We start from the raw sequence: 24,229 nt of genomic DNA, 5'->3' as shown, positions 1-24,229 counted from the left end.
AAAGTATCCATGCATTTACAACTGAAAAAAATTATTATCTTCAGGATTATCTAACATAAAATTAGTGGACCCAGAGCTAACCTTCATTAGTTTCTACAAAGAAAGCAAAGAACTTTTAACTGCAAAGGATGGCAGGTGATAGCACTGTATCCATTTTTTTTTTTTTCATATTTCCAAGTGTGGAACTAGATAAAATTAAGCAATCAATCTATAGTCATATTTTATGTATCAAGACAATTTCTGTGGCTAAAAACACCCCTATCCACTCCCACCAAGAGAAAGGACAAAAATTTAGAGAGGAAAAAAAAAAAAGAACCCTATACAAGAAGTCTATTCTGATATATTAAAATTCTCTAGCTTGTAAGAACTGATAAACCAGTGCCTTAAAGCAGTCATGAAATATGCATGTACTGGCTATAAGAGGGAAACATTCTCTAAAGCCACCATGTCCAATATGGGAGCCTACCCACAGGTGACTTCCTAACACTTGAAAGGTAAACTAAACTAAGATGTGTTGGAAGTATGGACGTGCACACTAGATTCTAATGCCTTGTCATAAAAAAAGAATGTAAAATACCTTCACTTTTTTTAAATCCTGATTAAAAGTTTATTATATATATATTTTGTACATATATAGTAAATTGAATAGATCATTAAAACTGATTTTCTTTTATGCCACCGATTTCTTTTAGTGTTTCATTTTCTATGTTGCTCACAGACAAATTTAGACACACAGATCACACTTTATTTCTACTGGATGGTATCACTATAGAGAACTGGTACCTACCCTTCTGCAAGGTCAAGATGCATTACTGGACACATTTCCCTCACTTGCTCTTAATGGGGCTTCTGTAAATTCTAAATACTAAACGTTCTAGTCAAGAAGCAACACATATCTAGAAATGATGGGCACTACATAAGGAACACAAGTTCTAGAATGTAAGCTGTAAAAGTGAGGTCTACTTTCAAACACAGTTTCTACCCCTAAAGAGACATGTTTTCTATAGTCTACTGCCCTCCTATCTGGACACTGGCAGACAGTAGTGGCTAAAGCCAAAGATTAGGAAACCAGGGCTCCATTAGCAGAGTTGAGAAGGATAAAGTTCAGTGAAGCAGATAGACAGACAGACAGACATTAAGCAGAGTTGAAAATGAGGCAAAGAGCTGACAACAGCACACGGAGCGCACCCAGGTACATTTTAAAACTAACATTAAAAGCTGTTTATTACACCACTACTCAAAGGGATGCTCTGTAAAATGGCACTCTCTAGCATGCACACTGCAGTGTTAGGTACTTCAACTCAGACGGCCACAACTACTCAGCTAAGGACTACCAGCTGCTAGTCACCTCACACCGAGACTGCTAGCTCTATACCTTTGCTCTCAGGTTGTGAGGGAGGGAGGCTGGTCCAAAAGGCCATTGGATTAGATTTAAAAAGGCTAAAATTAAACCCTAGGAAAATAAAGAATATTTCATTTTTTTAACGTCTTAATGAAACAAAATGAATGACTCTTAATATATAAGAAGCCAGAACCCTCAATTTATACCAAGCTGGTTGTCTTACATATTCATTTATCCCCAAGGTCTTTCTTTGCTAATTTAATAAGAGATGGCAATACTAACTCATATAACATACATGTAACATCTCAATAACACATGTTTCAAGTGATTTTAAAACGAAACACTGAAGAATCAACATTTAAAAGACTCAAGTGCATGAGTCTTTGTACTTACTATACTAGGTTCTTTGGCTCTGCTTTATGATACACGTCTTACAATCTGTTAAGTCTGAATACTTAACAAGTAAACTTCTTTAGGGGTTAAACTTGTCTGTTCCAATACTTTTGAATGTTCACTAACTAGTGTTTCTGAGACAACTTTGACTGAAACATTAGTTTTCTAAAGAGTCAAAGACACACACTTAACTCTAAAGACTGAGTACTTACCCTTTTCTGGTGCTTTAAATGTGTAACTAGGTGAAGACTCCTCCTGTGGACAGGCAACATTTCTGACTTTGCCATCTGAAGATTGTCTGATGTCAGTCTGTGGCTCACACTTGTCAGGTTCCACATTTCCTTCAGATCCACTCTGAACTACTGAAGTAACTTCACTATTGCTATTTTTCAAAGGTGCATTAAAACTAAATCCAAACAAAGATCCAGTGGCTGAACTATTGCCAAATGCAAATGGCTTTGATTTTTCGCTACTAAAGATGCTTTTAACAGACTCTGAGCCAAAGACAAACTTGGGAGGAGAAACCACTGCTTTTGGTGGGGTTTCAGAAGTGCTAGATGTTTCTCCAGGTTCCGAAGTGGCATCTATTACCTCCTCTCCCTGAGTTAAATCTGTCCTTTCTTTTGTGGTTTCTTCTAAAACAGCTACAGCAATTTTACCACATGGTGACTCTCTAGGAGTGCTCGGATGAGGAACATGAGGTGTTATCAAAGAATCTTTTTCTTGAGCTGTTTTTGCTTCATCAAAAATTTTCTTAAATGAATCTGCAACATCCTGTAGTTTAAAACGAACAGCTAAAAGTTCTATTTTTCTTTCTCCATCTGCAAAATCACATGCAGTCCATACCCACACTCTTTCCGTCCCTTTCATATTTTGCAAAGTCATATCTGGAGTTATTCTGTGATTGGCACAGAGTTTTAATACTTGGTCCCTTCTCATCACTATGCGAACTTGCTTATTATCATAATTCTGTAAAATCTTTATATCACCAATGCCTCTTTCTTTCCACTGACCAACATCTTTATCATACCTATAAAGTTTTGCTCTGTGACTGAAAACAACTTGTTCATTTTCCTCACCACTGGATACTTCAACTAGATCAGGTAAGGGTACAACAGGTTCAAAGTACTGTCCATCTCTCTCTTCTTCTTGAGTAACATCAGATTCTTCATCAGTGCCAACTGAAGTTCCACTCTGGTTCAATTTGGCAGGAGACTTAGATGGACTCAAAGCAGATTTAAAACTGAAGTTAAATCCTGTAGTTGACTCACCAAAGCGGAAGAGGTTTTTCCGCACAGGGCTGCTTGCCAATGGAGAGGCATGAACTGAGCTGCTGCTGACGCTGTCATCCAAGGCATCCTCCCGTAAGTCATAGTTATCCCATTCTAAGGTAGGCCCCGTGTTTTCAGGATTCTGCTTCACTGGTGGGTCTAAAGCACTGGAAGCATCCGCACCTGAACTTGTGTTCTCTTCATCAGTAACCTTTACTTGATCGTTTGTCAAAAACGTTTTGAAATCTTTCAGTCCACTCTTCATCTCCTCAGCTCTCTGTATTAACTTAGCAGCCCTGCCAGTATCTACAAGTTTATGGGGTGTCTGAAGTGGAATGTCTAAGAGAAGTCGCTGACACTCCTCAAATTTCTGCTTGAATTCTTCAGCTAGCTCTGGTGTTTTAAACTTTGCAGCCAGCTGTTCTAGTTTGGCATCACCATCTGAAAAGTCACTAGCTAGCCACATCCACGCTCTATCTGATCCTGAGAGCGGCTTTAGGTTCATTGTAGTGGTTATCCAATGATTGGCACAGACTTTGAGTACTTGTTCTCTCCGCATCAGCATTCTGAGTTTACCATTGACCTCGTTCTTGAGAATTTTTAAGTTCCCCAAGCCCCTTTCTTTCCACTGACTTATCTCAGCATCAAATCTAAACAACTTCACCCTCTGTGAATACAAAACTTTTTCATCTTCTTCTCCTGTTACAAGCTCTACTTTTTCAGGCATCTGCACCACTGGCTCAAAATGGATGTCATCACTGTCCTCAGTCTTATAGGCATCATCATCTTTCTCAAGATCAGAAGACGTATTTGCTTTCTCAGCCACTTTGCCACTTTGTGATGAGAATAATTTTTCTCCTGCACCTGAAAATCCCTTGAAATTCGGGTCTTTCTTGCCAAACTGAAATCCTTCCCCTGAATTTGACTTTGCAAGGTCTGCAAAGGTGAAAGTGCTGCTTGTCTGACCAAAGACCACGCCACTACCATTCTTCTGAGCACCAGCATCGTGTGCGTGGACACCAGCATCATGTTCACCAGGCTTTTCACTCTTCTTCTCTTGACTGCCCCTCTCCTGAATGCCGAATTTAAAACCATCAGCAGATACAGGAATGGAAAAACTAAATCCATCCTTGATTGACTTAAATTCTGTATTAGAAGAACTCTGAAAGGCAAAGGAAGGTGTTTTTTCTTGATCCACATGCCCAAATTTAAATTTCTGCTCTGTAATGCCAAATTTAAAATTTTTTTCTGGAAAGTTACTTTTAAATTCTGTTCCCACTTGACTTCCTGCAGATTCATTTAACTGTGATTTTGAGCCCACTGTGAACGTTGAAGGAGCTTCTACAGTAGACTTCTGAGTTGGCTTGGAGGCAACACAAGCCACACATTTTAGAGAAGAGCTCTCATTTTGTACAGAACAAACATTACACTCCCACTGTCCTTCCTTTTTGGCAAACAATCCTTCAAATCCACTCTTTGGAGATTTGCTTGTCTCTGAAGAGGCAGAAGCTGGCGCAGCAGTTGTAGGTTGATTTTGTTTATTTGGATTCTGACAAGCAATACATTGAGTAGCACTTGCTTCATTTCGGACTAAACACTGGCTGCAATCCCACTGTCCTTCCTTCTTGGCGAACATACCCTCAAATCCACTCCTGGGAGCCTTACTCATCTCTGAAGTACCAAACTTGAAAGAGGTGCTAGATGGACTCGGTTTAACAGGATTCTGACAAGCAACACATTTTACAGCATTTGCTTCATTTCTCACTGAGCATGAACTACAATCCCATTGTCCTTCTTTCTTAGCAAACATGTCTTCAAAGCCACCCTTTGGAGTTTTACTGGTATCTGAAGTACTGGCCTTAAAAGAGGCAGGTGATGAAACAGACGACAGAGCCTGTTTTCCTGGGTTCTGACAGGCAACACATTTTGTAGAGCTTCCTTCATTTCGGACCAGGCATATATCGCAATCCCACTGGCCTTCTTTTTTAGAAAAAACTGATCTGAAATCACTGTCAACAGACTTAGGAAGATTTCCCTGCCCAAATTTGAAAGAAGTTTGAACAAAAGAAGATCCATTTTTGTTAGCAGACTTTGTGTTCTGACATGCAATGCACCTAGATACAGTGGGTTCATTTCTTACTAAACAAACACTGCAATCCCAATGACCTTCCTTATTTGGAGTCATCAACGCAAATCCATCTTGAGCATTTTCTGGGCCAGTTTTAGGAGTAAAGCCATTTTCACTAATGAATGGTGGTCCTAAGAGCTCTTTACTGCTGGCTGGGTTTACATTTTGGCATGATACACATTTCTTAGCAGCTGCAGCATTCCTAAATGAGCAGCTGCTACAATGCCACCAAGACCCTTCCTTCTTTACAATTTGGAATTCAAAATTCAAGTTTCCCCCATCCGATTTGCAAATATCCTTGTTATCAAGAGTTGTGGGTTCTTTTACAATTCTGAGAGTATGATTTGGTGCAGTAGACACATTTGTTCCTGAGGCTTTTAAAATGTTCTGGGCCTCTTCAAATTTACACTTAAACAGTGTTGCTTCCTCTGAAGTTTTGAATCTAATGGCAAGCTGTTCTGGTTTTGGCAACTCATCTGCATAATCAAGGGCATGCCATACAAAAGATCTATCTGAGCCGGCATTTGGTGTGAGTTTCATATCTGGGCTAATGTAATGATTTGCACAGATCTTTAATACCTGCTCTCGTCTCATCAGAAGGCGAATTTTACCAGATGTTCTATGCCTGAGTATCTTTACATTGCCTATCCCACGTTCCTTCCATTCTTTGGATTCACCGTCAAAACGGAACAACTTTGCACGATTGCAAAAGAATTCTTCTTCATCTTCCTCACCAGTTTTTACTTCTATCTTGTCAGGAAGAGGTACCACGGGCTCAAAGTGAGGGCCATCATCATCCTCATCCCCATGAGCACTTCCTCCATCTGTTTCATGACTCTTATTTGCCAACTCTGAAGCAGGCGTTGAAAATATAGACTTTCCTGGACCATGAAAAGTAAACATATCATCACTTCGCCGAAAACCAGAATTCTTCTGCTGGTTTGGGCCCATGTTTTCTGTAAGTGTAATTCCAGACACATTTTTGCTTCCAAAATTGAATGTATTCCGAGACCCAACAGTCTGACCAGACATTGGTTTTGGGCCACTATAGCCATCTCCTTGCAAAGGTTTATCTGAAGTGAGAAGACCCAAAAGACTTTCACTATTACTGTAAGGTGCTGAAGGAGGCTGTGTCACAACCTGGGGTGATGAAAATGTAAAGTCACCATCATTTGATTTGAAATTTGAGTTAAATTTAAAGGGAGTTGGCTGTGTTGCATGTGCTGGTGTTGTCAAAGGTGGCCTTATAACTTCACCCGGCATGGGCTGAACAAAATTGGTTTTTCCAAATTCCATAACTTTTGATTCTGCTGACCTTGAAGCATGAGCTACAAGTGGAGGCTTTGTGAAATACCCTGGTTCTGGCAAAGGTGGATTTGTGCTTGTCTGTTGAACATTGTAATTAAAGTAATCATCACCCCTGGGTGACAGAATTCCTGTTGCAGGAGACTCAAACCGCAGGGGAGGACCATACATCTCCTGGGAGAACATACAAGCAGATGAACTTTGCACTGGTGGTGTGTGCATCTGTTGTGAATAGGCATAAATATGCTGCTGGGGTGGGAGCCTATTCATGCCATAAACTGGCCCCTAAAAGAAAAAATCAAAATATCTTATAGATTAACCATAAAACTATAAAGAGCTACATACAAATCAACTCTCACAAACCTTAAATTAGAGTATTTTTCAGCAGAAAGAACCAATGTACACAGAACATCAGGAGACACCAATGATGCTACAAAGACACCTGCATGTTTACTTGGCATGTACTGATAAGACAGCTCCTTGAAAATCTATACTTACAATGACTAGAAAAAAATACCTTCTTCATTCACTAAACGATGCTAATTAACAGTCATGATTATGACTAACATTCACTGAGCATTTATTAATGTATCAACTGGGCACTGTTCTAAACATTTTAACTCATTTTAGGATCCTCAAAAACTGTATTAACTGTAATATTAGTCTCATTTTAAATGAGATGGCCTAAGAGGTACAGAGGTTAAAAAAAATTGCCCAAGTCGCAATAAGCAGAAAAAGAAGGGTCTAAATGCATCCCCGCTCTATGTCCTTAAAGTCTTCATTTTCCATTACTGTTGTGAGATCTGGTTTGAGTCAAAGGGATGGCAATACACCAGGCTAGCGAAGCAGAAATCTATTAGCCCTATTCTTACCAAAATAAAAGGATACAAGGGCTAAAACTATCAGTCCTCCTATATTTAAAATGTTCCAAATGTTTCAATTTACTGTTAAAACACGAAAACAAGATAACTAAGAAATGCCTGTATTGTGAAGGTCACATAATTTCCAATACTGAACTATTACTCCTTTCAATTTCCTTAAAAGAAACCTAAACATTTAAAATGTAAATAGTTATAAATGTAAAGTTTTTCCTTTGTTACCTTTGTGGGAGTAACATTAGCTGCTGGTCTGAGGAGATACTGGGAATTATATGCTGGTGACTGACTATAATACACTGAAGGGCCAGTAGTTGCAACTAAAGAAAAAAAAAAAGAAAGAAAGAAAAAGAAAAGAAAGAAAAGAAAAAGAAAACAATGTTAAAAGTCTATTCTACAGTTCAAAATACTATCTAGACAAGAATTATAAATACAAAATAGGAATCAAAGAAAGTTTTATTCCAATCTTTACATTTCTACACATTAAAGTAACCCATAAAGCAATCAATAAATGAAAAACTAAAAATAAAGTAAAAAGGCCCTATCAAATGACACAAAAAGTAAAAAGAACACTGCTCCTGTCAACAGGAACAAGGCTCCGCGGGCACCCTACAGCAGGGCACAAGCGGAGGAACAAGAGCGCTACTTGTGCCTGCACTCAGAGAGGCAGGTGGATTCTCATGAGGTTCAGTCAAAGCTCCAGAGGGAGAGGTCTTCTCTCAAAAGAAAACCAAGAAGAAAGCAAATGGTCCATCTAAGACCAGCAGGATGGAAACACACAGAAGTGATCAACACTAGAAATAGAGCAGTCACAAAGGATTTAGTAACCAAAATGTATCTGATGGCCTCAAGTTTAAAAGAATTTCAGATTTCAGAATAGAAATACCATTTGAGGTATCTGTCAGGTAAAAGATCTATTTTTATTATTATTGCTGAGCACCTGGGGGCACTGTACAATACTGGCAAGTTGCTTCCAAGTTAGGGATGACAATACCAGATCTATCACAGTAACTAGCTGTATAGTAAGCAATAGTGGATAAACTAACTAATCCTTCTAAAATCATTTCCTCATCTATAAAACTGAGATTACCAATGGTATTTATACCCTGGGACTATGACAAATTATATACAAAATGTACTTTTGTACATAGCCAACCCACAATAAACACTACTGGCTCATTAGTGTTTTCTTACATAGTAAAAAAATGACATTCCCATACCTACCTGCACATTCACAAATGCTCATAGTAATTATGGGAAACAAGTATCATCTCCACATTTTAGGAGTTAAATTATATGATTAAAATGTAAAAAAGAAAAACTTAAACAAAAACTTATTATGGAGCCAGCTGTAGGGGATGCATGCCTATATTCTTCGCACTTCGGTGGAAAATGCAGGTCAATCAATCTCTTGAGTTTGAGGCCAGTCTGGTCTACACAGTGAGTTCCAAGCCATGCAGAGCTTTATAATAAAATCCTATCTCGACTGATCAATAGATTGCTCATTCAATAGATAGATAGATAGATAGATAGATAGATAGATAGAATGATGGGTAGATAGAGAGGGGGGGTGGATGGAATAGTAAATAAATAAATAGCAAGAGAACACTTATTATGGGCTTTCCTATGAATAATCATGTTTCAAAAAAGGGCTAGAGAGATGACTTGGCCATAAAAGGCTAGGCTCACCATCAAAATAAATTAACTTCCTGTCTCTCTAAACATCATCAAAATAACTCTCAAGAGGTTTAAGCTCTTATTTACTAGGCACCTCTTACTACATAACTACATTGGTCAACATGTTTCAATTTATGAAACATTTCACAGTTTAGCTATGAGATATATATATATATATAAATAAAGGATTTTAAAACATTCCTTGAGCTTTAATATATATGGAGTTAGGTAAGACTTGTTTTGTTTCTCACTGGATTTATAAAACTTCAGTATAATGGCCGGGCGTTGGTGGCGCACGCCTTTAATCCCAGCACTCGGGAGGCAGAGCCAGGCGGATCTCTGTGAGTTCGAGGCCAGCCTGGGCTACCAAGTGAGCTCCAGGAAAGGCGCAAAGCTACACAGAGAAACCCTGTCTCGAAAAACCAAAAAAAAAAAAAAAACAAAAAACACTTCAGTATACTAATTACAGTCTTGGCAAACATGGAAGCAGAGATACACTAGAATGTACAAAACCACAGACAAGTTAAATTCACAAGCTACATATTTAAATGTTGGGGGCAGACTGAGTTGGGGTACAACTCAGAGATAGAACATCTATCTAGCAAGTACAGGCTCCAAGTTTAAGTCTCAGTACTACAAAAAAGGGGGAAATTTTTTTTTAAAGATTTATTTATTTACTTATTATGTATACAATGTTCTGCCTGCACACATCCCTGCAGGCCAGAAGAGGGCACCAGATCTCATTACAGATGGTAGTGAGCCACCATGTGGTTGCTGGGAATTGAACTCAGAACCTTTGGAAGAGCAGCCAGTGCTCTTAACCTCTGAGCCATCTCTCCAGCCCCCAAAAGGGGGAAATTTTAAAAAGCAGGGTAATATTTTACTGGGATCTGAGGGTTGTTCAGCTGCCAGCTTACCTGTTAGGGGAGCCCCGTGAAAAGTCTGTGAGCCCTGGTAGCCATCAGGAGCTGGGTCTTGTCCATAGTGCTCTGCAGGCCAGCGGTGAGGGGACGCAGAGTTGTTGCTATTTAGCTTCAACTCTTGCATTTCTTTCTATTTAAGAAACAAAAGGAAGGAAGGTTAAACATTTAATTATATAATGCCAGAAACAGTCTAGGTGGATGAACACTTAGCAAATATTTTAAAGTTAAATACTTGGTGATACCTTTTAGAATATACTTTCCAGTGGAATCTGGGTACTGAAAACATGATTCCTTAACTTGCTGAAATTTGTCTACTCTAATCATTCACTTTAACTCTAGCTCAAAGAACTAATTTCCTAAATCTCATTCCATACTTGACTTACATTAATCTTCATAAAATTTAGTCCAGCCAAAACACTTTCCTACTCAAAAAACTTAAGACCTACAGATAAACTTCCTTTTCTGATAATTACTGTCCTCAAGCCCTTCGAGCCACCTACTCAGCTTCTAAGGTCTTCACACTCTACTCTCTCTATTCTCATCATCTGGACTAGTCAGCACTGAAGGTCACCTCTCAGTACCTAACCACATGGGAGGTTGACAATGACAAATTACTCACAGCAACTGAAATCACTGTATGCTCAAACTTTATCATGTATACATTCTTAGTCAGACCATGTCATTAGTAAACAATATGACTCATACTGCAAATAGACATAGACTAGACAGAGGCAGGAAAAGACAGAACTGGTATCAGATCAGAAAAAAACGTAGTAGTTCACATATATAATATAATCCCAACACAAGGGAAAGCGAGCAGAAAAACTACAAGTTGAGACCTTCCTACCCTATAGCCAACGTCTCGAACACATAAACAAATAAATACAAGTGTTTCAAATATTTCCTTACCTGTTTTCAACTTAAAAATAGTCCCCACTCATCTTCCTACTTGACTCTGTCTAGATGCTGCACATCCACACACACACAAAAAAAAAACCTGCAGCAAACAAATGGTATCTGGCCCATACTTCTGAACTTGATCTACAATATAATCCTAACTGTTGATATTAAAAGAACTCAGGAAACCGGGGCAATGACTCAGTCTGTGAAGTGCCTGATGCACAAGCGTGAAGATCTGAGTTCAGACTTCAGTGCCCACATAAAAGTCGGGCCTGCTTGTGTGAACCAGAACTTTGGCACTAGAGGGGGAACACAGGGGATTCCCCAGAGCTCACCGGCAACTGGTAATTCCACATTCAATGAGAATACACACGGGGGAATCAACAGAAGACAACAGAAGTCTGCCTCTGTGGTCTCCATATGGACACACCGACACACACACCGACACACACACACACACACACACACACACACACACACACACACACACACACTTTTTTTTAAAGAACCAGGAGATGTGATGACAACTTTGAGAATGTTTCAACAATTCTCAAGCGTTACAAAACGTAAAACAGACAAAAGTAAAAAATCAGGGGCTGGAGAGATGGCTCAGTGGTTGAGACTACTGACTGCTCTTCCAGAAGTCCCAGGTTCAATCCCAGCACCTACATGGCAGCTCACAACTGTCTATAACTCCAGTTCCAGGGTATCTAACACCCTCACACTGACATAAATGCAGGCAAAACACCAATGTACATAAATTATATATCTAAAAAAAGGGTAAGAAATCAAATTGTTCAATAACATTAACTAGAGTCAGAGTTCTGTGTGGTACCCAGTCTTCCAGGCTCACCAACTAGTGCTCTACTAGATTTCCACAGAATATAATAGTGAATGACTAAAACTTGTACACTGAAAAAACTCTAATGTGTTATCATGGTTCATGTAACACAAAAATAATGGTACAAATTCAAAACTTTGGTATTTAACCAGTTATCAAAGCCAAACACTGCTGATTATACATACTATAATAATCATCACATAGCAAAATATCCTTAGTAAATAATTTAGTTTTTAACCAAAAAGTATGGGGAGAAAAAAAATCTGTATTTAAAATTCTAAAATGAAGTCGCCTTAAATGCTACATTATAATTAAGCATTCATTTAAAGCATTTAGACAGAAAAACCATTAAGTTCAGACATTTTCTCAATTCTTAATAATAAACTTAACAACAGCCACACTGAAAAATGAATCAAGAGAAAAAGGTAAGATGGTGCACAGTAGTACAAGTCCATCGTGGGAGATGATAGGATCATACTAAGCTTTAGATAAAAGGTTTATCTTCAAAGATGCACATCTCATATGGAAATAGATGTGTGAATAATTTAGAAAATATGGTTAAGAGTCAAGAAATATGTAAGACACAATATATAACTGATTTCTATGGAGTATAGCAAGGGCACATTTTTATTAACTGTAAGAAGGTAAGTAAATGAAATGAAAAAAGAAAAAAGAAGAAAAAATGTTAAAAAAAACTGGGCATGGGCCGGACAGTGGCACATGCCTTTAATCCCAGTAAGGCAGAGGCAGGCAAATCTCTGAGTCGAGACCAGCCTGGTCTACAGAGTTCCTGGACAGTAGGGATGCACAGAGAAACCCTGTCAGTGGCGGGGGGGTGGGGGAAATAAGGAAATGATTAGAGAAAGAATCTCCACATAGGAGTTTTATTTAGTCAAATTAAGTGATTACCTTAATGGCCTCTACTTGCTGGCAAATCATCTTCAGTAAAGAATTTTGATCTTCTGCCCATCGAGGTGGGGTTTTTGGAGAATACTAAACATACAAACATACACAAAAATAATGTTCAGAGTGTTTACAACATTTAGAAAAGAACATCATGATACAATGATTTGTTTCTTTCCTACTTGCCTTGTAACTTTTACTTGGTGATAGAGAATATTTGGTAGGAGACGGTGTAGAATGTTTTATCTCTGAATCTGCACTTCGCAAGCAACCATTTTTATAAAGAGTACCTCCTTCACTGTAGTCTTCAAGTTCCTGCATAACTGAGTTCAGCATCTCTTTTACAGACTCAAGGGGAACAGGCAACTAAAAACGAAAGGCTTTAGTTTGCAAAAATATTCCAAATAAGACCTTAACAAATATTCTATTTTATTACACAGTTCACTTTTTCCTCACTTTATTTGTGAAGACTACATATGTACACCACAGACATTTTAACAAGCATTTTAATACATCTTAAGTTATATATACAAATGCATTGCAGAATCTAAAGTGGTTTCTATTACCTCTGTAAGTCACAGTAATAAAAGTGTACTTAGGAAGCTTTTCTATTTGGACAAAGTTACCAATCCTTCTAAGATATTTTGAGTAGAGTGAAATATAGATGCTGAAATGTACCATACAATATAAACCCTAATCTAAGAGCAGCAATAAAGTTAATAAACAAAATACTCAGAAGGAAAGCTAAACATAAAATCAGTATGAGTGTGAACTGCTGACAGCTAGTTCACAGCAAACAAAAAATACTGATTCACTTCACCAAAATTCATTAAGAACTAGTTATCATATTCATTTTGATTACATGCTAAAATGACAAAATTACTGTCTATATTAGAAACCACTATGTATCTAGATACCTAAGCTTTGTTTTTTTTATATTTTTTAGTTAAGTTTTATGGGGTTTTTTTTTGGGGGGGTGTTATTAATATTCACATGTACATGTGCAGGAATGTGTGCACATATGCACATGTGGAAGCTAGAGATTGATATCAAATATTTTCTTTGATTACTCCCAACCTTGTATACCAAAGCATGGTCTCTCATTGAACCTGCAGCTTCAGCTAGTCTAACTAGAAAGCTTACTCAAGGGATTGCCTATCATGACCTCCTGAGAATGGGAATCATAGGTGGGTGGTCATGAGCACTTGGAATTTGCTTGAGTGCTGGGTAGCCAATTTTGGACCCTCATGCTTGTACATCAACTGACAAGTTTTTGTTAGTGGTGATTTTTAAGAGATGCCAAACCTAAGATGAGAAAGTAAACAAAACATTCACACTACACACAAGCCCTGATATATCTAATAAGGGATACTGAAAGATTTAAGAGTCATCAAAAGTCAGGCGGTAGTGGTGAATGCCTTTAATCCCAGCACTGGGGAGTCAGAGCCAGGCGGATCTCTTTGAGTTCCGAGGCCAGCCTGGTCTACAAAGCAAAATCCAAAGCTACAACAGAAAAACCCTGTCTCGAAAAACCAAAAAAAAAAGGTTATAAAACCCGGGCAGTTATCAATCAATACCACTAAACTACAGACAACAACCAACAACTTACTTTCTGAACCACAGAAATATTTGAATCACTGTCATCTAAAATCTTTATCAGGTAGTCCCTAGTCTTTCTCAGATAATTTTTGCATTCTTCTTGTTCTTCAGGAGACAGGGCATCATTTTCAATGTCTTCAGCTTTCCTGTGAAAAATCTACACAAAATAGAATTAGATTTTCAAAGCAAGCAAACAATCAAACAAACAAACCTCAATTCAATTCCTGTATCACTTACCAATGCAAGATTCCAATAAGAAACTACGTTTTTAATAGATTCAAAAGCAGTCATGGCATCTTCTATATTTCCATTAACAGCATCCAATATAGCAAAAGTTATGTGTGCGTCTTCTTCATAGTCTCCAATTTCAGATGCCTAAATACATTTAGTGACTGTTAGTTAAACTGCTTCAAGCTCAAATGATTTCCAAAGATTTTATCTAAACAAAATTAACATTTCATTAGTCATAAATTTTGTCAACTACATCATTTAGAAAGCAACACCATCACTAAACAGCAAGGCATTTTGCTTAAGTAGCTATCTATATGTGTATAAATTACATATGCAATTAACTCATTAGGGTTCATTATTACCTGAATATCCACACTATGGAAATGTTTAAACAGAGGATCGATAGGTTCAGGAATACTATTCTTCTTTCTGATCATCTTCAACAATGGTAAAACTTTCCTCCAATAATGAACACTTCTGCCTATGTATTCCCGTTGATCATAAAAAGAATTAAGACTGCTGCCCTAAAATAGAAAGTGAAAAGTCCGAAACTTCATAAATAGCTTAGAGAAATAATAAAAATTTCAAATCAAAATTAAATGGAATATCAAAAGTTACTGCCTCTACTTGTTGTGAAGTATTATTTTAACTAGGCATTTGATTATGCTGCAGAATATTACTTTAACTATGTGAAGGTATGTTACACTTGTTTCTGCCTTTGTTAACAATGTAAAGATGTGTTCCTTTTTTTATGCTGTAATTGTTTAACTATGTAAAGATGTGTTGCATTTGTTTCACCTTGCCTGCCTAAGACACCTGATTGGTCTGATAAAGAGCTGAATGGCCAATAGCTAGGCAGAGAAAGAACAGATGAGGCTGGTGGACAGAGAGAAGAAATAGGAGAAGTCTAGGCTCAAGAGGAACATGAGAGGGAGGAGAGAATGTGGGATACACCTAGGGCCAGAAGACAGGCAGCCACACGAGAAGTAGTGAAAGTAAGTTATACAAGAAAAGGTAAGCCGGGCGGTGGTGGCACTCGGGAGGCAGAGGCAGGCGGAATCTCTGTGAGTTCGAGGCCAGCCTGGTCTACAGAGCAAGATCCAGGACAGGCACCAAAACTACACAGAGAAACCCTGTCTTGAAAAACCAAAAAGAAAGGGTAAAAGGCCCCAAGACAAAAATGTAGATAAAGAGAAACAGGTTAATTTAAAAAACTAGCCAGAAATGAGCCTAAGCTAAGCAGAACATTCAAAACTAATAATAAGTCTCCTTGTCATGATTTGAGAGCTAGTTGGTGGTCCAAAAGAAAAAGCCTGGCACATCCACTAATGAGTTGGCCCAATTTATTTTTGCGAGCTGCCATTTTTAAAGTGGGCATGTTGACACAAAACTGTAATCTTGGTACTTGGGATGCAGAGGTAATCAGATTAGTAGTTCAAGGTCTTTCTTGGCCTTATTTTAATTTCAAGGCTACATGAAACCCTCTATCACATTCCATCTATAGTTAATCCCCCTAAAACAAAACCTGCCATTTTCAGATAACCAAAATCTGCCCCTGGAAGTAACACTTGTTCAAAAAGCTAAACATCTATATATATTCTAATACATAGCACATACTAAGTACTAGGAAGTACACTGCTAATTGCTTATGTGTAAATGCATTAACTTTATTATGCAAAAACACTTTGGTTTAAGGCAATGTTCTCTCCCCCACCCCCCAAATGGTGTTTCTCCTAGAACTCACTTCATAGACCAGACTGGCCTTGAACTCACAGAGATCTGCCTGCCTCTGCCTCCCAAGGTAAGCCAATGTTCTGAAAGAAAGAAAAAGGAAAGAGAGACAGAGAAAGAGAGAGACAGAGAGAGAAAGAGAAAGAGAGAAAAAGAAAGGAGAGAAAACCACTCTTCCATGAACTCACTGTTTTCTGAAGACACTGTGCCCAGTGCACAAGTAGAGCAGGGTGAAGGCCATGCTTTTCCTGGCCTCTCAGAGTGTTTATTTCATGCTGAACTAGAAGTCGCAATTTTGCTGACGTTCCAGGTCTAAAACAGTTGAATAGAACTACTTTAAGAAATGCAGTTCAACAACACTTAACATACATGCTAACTGTCACATGACAAATGAAAACTTCACATGAGAATTTAATTAAATCTCTAGTAAAACACAGGCCATAAGTTAAAGGATTATTGTTGTACTTACACTGCCTTTCTGTGAATCAGAGTACAAACTGCATCCCACCAGGATTTCTGTCTTTCTGTACAAAGTTGTCTGCAGACAGGAAGTGGCAAACACAGTGGTTGATAGGAAGTGTGATGAGAATTACACTTCTCCTTTAACTGTAAGTGGCTGGTATATATAACTCCAAGTAAGAATACCTGTTTTATTTTTAAAAACAGTGAGTTAGAAAAACAAATTAAAAGGACTCAGAATATTTAATTAATTATAATCATTGCTTACTTCAAGATCTAAAATACATATTGATTCAGGTGCATTTGTTTCAAGCCTTGAGGTTTCCTGAGGCAAATGATGAAAGAGCTGTTTTAGCCATTTTCGAATTGCTGGTAAGGTAGGAAGTGAATTCCACTGTAAGCCAAGCCAGGTGAGGTGCTGAAGACTCCCATTATGTGCTCGAACGGCACCTGAAACAAAGGGGAAACACTGACCATCTACAGTACATTTTCTTTGGGTCTTTAGTTTACCAAAACTTAAACAATTAAGGTAACATTAAATTTAATTGGGGGGTGGTGGGGCGGAGGTGGCACACACCTTTAATCCCAGAACTTGGGAGGCAGAGCCAGGCGGATCTCTGTGAATTCGAGGCCAGTCTGGTCTACAGAGTGAGACCAGATCCAGGACAGGCACCAAAACTACACAGAGAAACTCTGTCTCAAAAAATAAATAAATAAATAATAAATTTAATTACAAACTGCTTTTGTTTCAAAACCGAGAAATAGAATAGCAAAAATTTCACATTTTTATTGAATACATTCACACTTTATAAATTTTGTTTGTTTTGGTTTGTTTGGGTTTTTCTTTCTTCTTCTCCCCCTCCCCCTTCCCCCCCTCAACAAGGCAAGGTAACAGTCCTGGAGCTCACTTTGTAGACCAGGCTGGCCTTGAACTCACAGAGATCCTAAAAGTGTATGCCACCAATGTCCAGCTTGTTTGGGTTTATCCCCAGCTGTCCTGGAACTTGCTCTGTGACCTTGAACTCAAGAAATAAACCTGCCTCTGCCTCCTGAGTGCTGGGATTAAAGGAATGTGCCACCACGCCCAGATACACTTTATAAATTTTAATAAGAAAATGTGTAAATGAGAAAGTTCTTTCCAGGCCATCTGAAAAAATAAGATCAATCAATCAATCATTTTAAAAAAACAATAAAACAAATCTGACAGAACAATAATGTCTTCTTTATAAAAATTTTGATAAGATTTTCCTTCCAATAAGGAGTCATTAAGTAACAATGGAACACCATTATATTAACTCATGAGCATTGCAAAAAGCATTTTTTTCTTCTATAAGAAATTTAATATTGAAAATCATATGGGCTTCTGGAAGTAAAGAAAATCCAAGTTTTCTGGAAATGCTAGCATTTTGGCAATCTGCAAGAGACAAAGCTAGTAAGTACTTCTCTGACTCAGTAATTTAGTTAGGAATTAATTTTAAAATATATACTATCTATTAATGAAGTTCTCTCACACTTTTCCCTTTTGGGATAGTCACTGCATATCTGTAAAGATGAAGTACTTCAGGCTGTACAAGGACACTAAAAAGACCAGCAGGAATAGGTCATCTACAGTGACTGGGTACAGTGACAAAAGGCTAATGGTACAACTGTTCACATGCGCATTCACTCCAGCAAGGTGGCTGTCACTGCGCTGAAGCTGGACAAAGATCACAAAAAATCCTACAACATTAAGCCAAATCTCACCAAGTAGAAAGACAATGGCAAATACAAGGAAGAAAACAATCGGGAAGATGCAGGAACAGAACCTTACATGCATACCACTTTCATTAAAACCTGGCGAAATGAGGCCGGTGTGGTGGAGAACACCTTTAATCTCAGCACTTGAGAGGCAGAGGCAGATGAATCTCTATGAGTTCAAGGCCATTTTGTCTACATAGCTAATTCTAGGCCAGGCCAGACCAAGCAAGACTACATAGTGAGACTGTGTCTCAAAACAAAACAAAAAGATCCTGTTTAAATAAAAAGGTCTCAACATTATTGTATTAATAGTACCAAAAAAAAAAAAATCAAAACTGTCAACAAATTGGAAGCTGAATAATACAAAGTACCAAATAAAAATACATACATATGTAAGGATAGATACATACATACTATAGGATAGAAAATTCACAAAAGAAGCAAGACATTATATAATATAAATAACAATTTCAAAGAAAAGATATGTGTCATCTACACTCATACTCTTTAACTTTCATCTCCTGACAAAACAAACCTGGGAAGAATTCAATAAAATATTGAGACTGTGCCTTCCTGGTATAAATGAATTATAATGAAGAATATTTCCTTTGGAAAAGACAACAACTTACCAGTATCATATCTAGCCAAGTCTTCAGGGTCTGGTACTTGTCCATCAAGGTTTCCAATATCATCATTACCAAGGAAAGATCTATCCTTGGATGATGGGCTAGAAAACAGAGCATCACAGAGAGCAGACTGGCCACTTTTATTAGCGAAAGATTCCACAACCTCCTTTAAAAAGTCTTGCTTGCCACGACTTAAATTTAGCAACATGTGCCCTGAAAAACAAAATATTTCCATCATCTTATGATGAAACACCAACTTTATTTACCCCGTTGTCTCTTAATCATTGCATTGAAACACCCAGGAAGGAAACAACATGGTTATCTCAAACTTCATTTTCTAGCCCCTGAATCACAGATGGTCAACAAAGATGGTATTTTATATAGAAAACAAACAAAACTCAGGTTTCACAGTATCTGTGTCTACATAAAGTAAAACAAAAGGGAGGAGACAAAATGCATAAAAAATGCTGAAGGAATTAGTGTTTTAGAGAAGTATAGGATTTAAGTGCCCCTCAGAGAACAGCAAGACCGTGCCCTAATACTCTGATCTGACTCAATGATGGGTAAAACTGGCTTTTCAGAGTCTCGCTGTTTTTAAGCAGTTTTAAGGAAGTACCTATTTCCAGGCTCGACTGATAGAAATTATTTATTCCATAAGTTTGGAGTAATGATTTGTTTCAAGGGCTGGAAAGATAGATGTCTCGGTGGTTAAGAGCACTAGCTGCCAGGCCCAGCAGTGGTGGCACACGCCTTTAATCCCAGCACTTGAGAGGCAGAGCCAGGCAGATCTCTGAGAGTTCAAGGCCAGCCTGGTCTACAGAGCAAGTTCCAGGACAGGCTCTACACAGAGAAACCCTGTCTCACAGAAAAAAAAGAAAGAAAAGAAAAGAAAACAAAAGAGAGAGAGAGAACTGGCTGCTCTTCCATGGGCCCTCAGTTCAATTACCAGCAACCACAGGATGGGATCTGATGCCCTCTTCTGACACATAGGCAAACATGAAAATAAAACACTAATACACATAAAATAAATAAATTAATTTAAATAAAAAAAGGATTTGCTTCATGCCACTGCTTGCATTAAGTACTATTATATACTACACCATGAATGATGAACCTTTAAAAACATACTTTGGGAAATACATATTCACAAAAAAACCCCACAGTTTAAGTAATTCCATTTAGGCAATTGAAGACTCCATCCCTATACAGCAGTTGTTTACAAGCAGTGGTGTTAAATGGTCATTGTGTTTACATACTCAAGATGAATGTTCTAGCACCTAGAGAGAGGGGTTATCTCCACTGGGAAGCTAAGTTAAGTAGGTTTTTATTTAAAGGATGCAATGGGGATTGGGTTTAACTCAGTGGTAGAGTGCTTGCCTACCAGGTTCAGTCCTCACCACTCCCCCATATAATGTTTTTTTTTTTCCTAATCCCTGTCATGCCTACTACCTTTATCTAATATGGCAAAAATAACAAGTAATTATGAAAGATTACCTCTGGATACTAGGAAGGCTTTAACCTAAGAAGCCTAATAAAAGTTCAGATCTTGGAATGGCAAGATGGCTCAGCTGTTCAGTTAAGGGCACTTGCCACCAAGCCTGAGGACCTAAATTCAATCCCCAGAGCCCACATGGTAGAAGAATCAACTCCCAAGTGATTACAGTATGGGCGCACTATGAGTGAGTACACACACAACTCATACACACACACACGAATAAAACACATAACAAATGTTTTTAAGTTTTGACCATTTTAGGATATAATCAGTTAAAATATTATTGTTACCTGACTGGCTAAGTCGATCATGGGCCATCATTTCCAATAGATTTTGTCCAGCTTCTCCTTTTATTAATTTAACCTTTGGTCTTGGAATCTGATAATTTTAAAATAAAAATAATATAATTCAATGACAGTCATATTTCTAACAGTCAGATGTTCATTTCCATACTATTTTTAAACATTGGCCACTTAATGATTAAATTTAATTGGAAAACAGTTGTCAAGCAAGAGATTCATATAATCTATTTTAAAAAAAAAACAGTACAAAGATTATTTTTATTAGTGTACAGTAGATACAGCTGAAGAACCTGCTGTGAGTTCAAAGCCTGCCTGGGCTACACATGGACTTCCAAGGACATCAGGGCTATACAAGATCTTGTCAAACACCTACAACCCATTGAACATGGAGACGGCGAGCTGGTGCCTAACTAGAGCCTTCACCCTATGGACTGATATTCACGGTACTGGAAGATACTCTTCACACTACCTAAGGACAACAGTAAGCACCATCGCAGCCGCAAACCCTTCCATCTACGGTGGTGACCTGCCTGCCTGCAGGATGCACTGGTGCAGCAGTGGCTCAAAGCTGGGGGGAGTGACCAGCCAATACCTGATGTGACTTAATCCCACTCCATGAGTTGGACCCATGCCCAATGCTGCTTGGGTAGCCAAAAACCTGAGATTAAATAGGCCAATGACCTAGGAAAAAAACAAATCCTACTGTTCTGCTAAAGAAATAGTGCAATAAAATGACTCCTAACATTTTGCTATACTCATAGATCTTTCCTTGCATGGCTCTACTAACAGAGAAGCCGTCTCCTACAGCAGATAGGAACAAACACAGAGACCCACAGCCAGACAACATACAGTGAGTCAAAGACCTAGGAACAAAAGAGATGTCTCCATCAAATCTCTTCCCTCAGGACTCAGGGAACTCTTTGGAAGAGGAGTCAAAAAGAATATAAGAGCCAGATGTGACAAAGGAATTAAGGCCTTCTAGACACAACAGGATTGGTGCACATATTAACTCAGAGACTGTGATACATGCACGGGCCTGCATGGGTCTGCACCACATAGGATCCTAGATCCGAGAGTGGGCAAACACCCCATTCCTGAGCCAGAAGCTATCTTCAATTGACTCACTTATTTGCAAATGAAAAATTAGTTTCCTCCAAGGGAATCTCACTGGAGAAACAAACTACTTTTCCCCCTTTCCAAGACAGGGTTTCTCTGTGTAGCCCTGGCTGTCCTCAAACTCAGATCTACCTCCTAAGTGCTGGGATTAAAGGCTACCACCACTGAGCAAAACAAACTGCTGTTAAGGGTAGGCCCCATGCCCGACAGTAGGCACTAGAGAAACCCCAGAGCACCTTTGGAGGATCTTTATCTCGTAATAGTAAGTCAGAGCAGTTTTTTGTTTCTTTTTCTACCTTATAGGTCCTTTGCATATATATATTATGGCTTCCAGCTGGGGATTCCTAAGTGTGCAAATGTGTGTCTCCACATTTATACATGTTTCTTATGCTTTTTCTTTGGCTCTTTTTCACTTGGTTTTATCATATTCCAATGTTTTTGTTTTATCTTACTATTATTCCTTGGATGCCTGTTTGCTTTCTAATAAAGACAGAAAGTGTGTGGATCAAGATGGGAAGGAAGATAGGGAGGACCTGGGAAGAGTAGGGAGGGGAAGTGTAATCAGAATATATTGCATGAAAAATATTTTCAATAAAAGAAAAAAGACTGTCAAAAGAAACAGAGATGGAGAGGGGGAGGAGGGAGAAAGAGGACAGAAAGTGAAGATAGGAGCAAGGAGCAGGGGTGGATATGAGGAAGAGGGAGGTGGAAACGAAGAGGAAGGGAAGGAGGGAAGAAGAGAAGTGAGAAGAAGAGGGAAGGAGGATATCTGGCCATGGTAACTTTTTAAATCAACCTTGACCCACATTTAAAATTTCATCTTTAGGGGCTGGAGAGATGATTCAGTGGTTCAGAGCACTGGCTGTTCTTCTTGAGGATCTGGATTCAATTTCCAGCACCCACATGACAGCTCTCAACTGTCTGTAACTCGAGTTCCAAGGGATTCGACACCCTCATACAGACATACATGTAAGCAAAACACCAGTGCACATGAAATAAAAAATAAATCATTAATAGAGTAATATAAATAAAACTTCATCTTTAATACTATGTTCCTGGATATGGCCAAGCTTATAGATCAAACTCCTCAAAATGGTCTCCAAATAAGTAAGCCCAATATAGGCTGCATCAACACCCCAGCTTCACCAGCCTAAACAGTCTGTTTACCTTGTTACAGTTATTCATCAGACTGACTTTTATCTTAATTTTAACACAATGTTTACTCACATACTTTTATTATCAACTGTGGCGTCATACCTCTATGAGAAACACAAGAAAGTCTTTCTGAAATGATAGGTGCCCCAAAAACTGGAAAGGCTTACCTGAAATGCTATGAGATAGCACAATGCAGCCAGCTCAGAGAGAGCTCGCCATTGGATGTCGCTGTGCTGACCCATCTTCAGAAGCAGAGAGCCAACATGCATGTAGAAATGGCCTTTAGTTTCTAGGAAAGTAGCTGACAGCTCATCATTTCCACCAACAGAAGATTTCACAGACAGAAGAGCACTATCAAAACTGTAAGATTAAAAGCATAAACAGGTACTCTACACTTACTACACTATGACTAATCAGTTTTATAACTGAATTCGAAACAAATTACTAAGGCTTATTTTAAACTTCACCCTCCACATTCACACTCCTATTACCCTTCATAGATGAAGCAGCCTAGAGGTTAATCACAGATCAAACACTAGTGGGAATTTTCATCCAGCAGTTACAATACTTCAATCTTAAATGATATCCTACTCCAAAATAGCTATTGATCACAAAAGACACAATTCAAATGAACACTGATAAAATATGAATATTTAACAGTAAATGAGGACAAAACCCAGTTCATAAATTATTTTCACTTTATATTCTAATTAACATTTTGAAATCTAATGATTAATCTCTAGAAGCCTACCATTGTGTAAAGGATTACTCTAAAGCAGCTTATCAAAGAAATCAGAGCAACAGATTTCCTGGCAAATATGTCTGAGGATTTCTATGGATTCTCAAGACCTCTTGGGGTATCCCTAAGCTTAAACCTATTTTTGTAGTAATATTAAGAAACAAGAAACGCTTTGCCCTTTATACTCATTTTCTCACACATGCATAAATGAATTTTTTCAGAGACTTCAACATACGAAACATACAGAATGACATAGTTGAGAATCTAGTTGTGTTCAATTAAGATTACAAAAATGTAAACCAATACCTCATTTTCTCAAGCTCTGTTGCTTAAAAAACTCTTATTTTTCATAAACAATGTTATTGTTATGAGCTTATCTGCTTTCATTAATTATTTTTCAACAACCCTTTACTTTCAGTTTATTTTTGTTTTTGTTAAGTTGTTTTTTTTTTTTTTGGTGGGGGCGCTTTTCAAGACAGGG

The 24,229-nt window shown here is 38.1% G+C and overlaps 1 protein-coding gene across 2 annotated transcripts in view; it reads right to left on the bottom strand.

Annotated features, from left to right (window-relative positions):
- Positions 1–23,612, bottom strand: part of LOC114708897 (E3 SUMO-protein ligase RanBP2) — a 38,154-nt gene extending 14,542 nt beyond the window's left edge. The window contains exons 1-15 of one of the 2 annotated variants that reach the window (XM_028892453.2): positions 23,177–23,612; positions 20,727–20,814; positions 18,945–19,154; positions 16,847–17,028; positions 16,589–16,764; positions 16,308–16,431; positions 14,751–14,912; positions 14,395–14,532; positions 14,168–14,314; positions 12,745–12,924; positions 12,565–12,648; positions 9,909–10,044; positions 7,540–7,634; positions 1,948–6,724; positions 1,376–1,453 (exon numbers count right to left, since the gene is read on the bottom strand). In XM_028892453.2, coding sequence (XP_028748286.1) covers positions 1,376–1,453; positions 1,948–6,724; positions 7,540–7,634; positions 9,909–10,044; positions 12,565–12,648; positions 12,745–12,924; positions 14,168–14,314; positions 14,395–14,532; positions 14,751–14,912; positions 16,308–16,431; positions 16,589–16,764; positions 16,847–17,028; positions 18,945–19,154; positions 20,727–20,814; positions 23,177–23,278 — 6,679 coding nt within the window. In that variant the 5' untranslated portion in view covers positions 23,279–23,612. The remainder of the gene's footprint in view (positions 1–1,375; positions 1,454–1,947; positions 6,725–7,539; positions 7,635–9,908; positions 10,045–12,564; positions 12,649–12,744; positions 12,925–14,167; positions 14,315–14,394; positions 14,533–14,750; positions 14,913–16,307; positions 16,432–16,588; positions 16,765–16,846; positions 17,029–18,944; positions 19,155–20,726; positions 20,815–23,176) is intronic. The other variant, XM_028892454.2, reaches the window with a different exon arrangement.
- Positions 23,613–24,229: the final 617 nt, after the last annotated feature.

This window comes from Peromyscus leucopus, chromosome 16_21 (genome assembly GCF_004664715.2).
Source record: "Peromyscus leucopus breed LL Stock chromosome 16_21, UCI_PerLeu_2.1, whole genome shotgun sequence".
In the NCBI taxonomy this organism is placed as follows: Eukaryota; Metazoa; Chordata; class Mammalia; order Rodentia; family Cricetidae; genus Peromyscus; species Peromyscus leucopus.
This window is presented reverse-complemented; position numbering and strand designations above follow the sequence as displayed.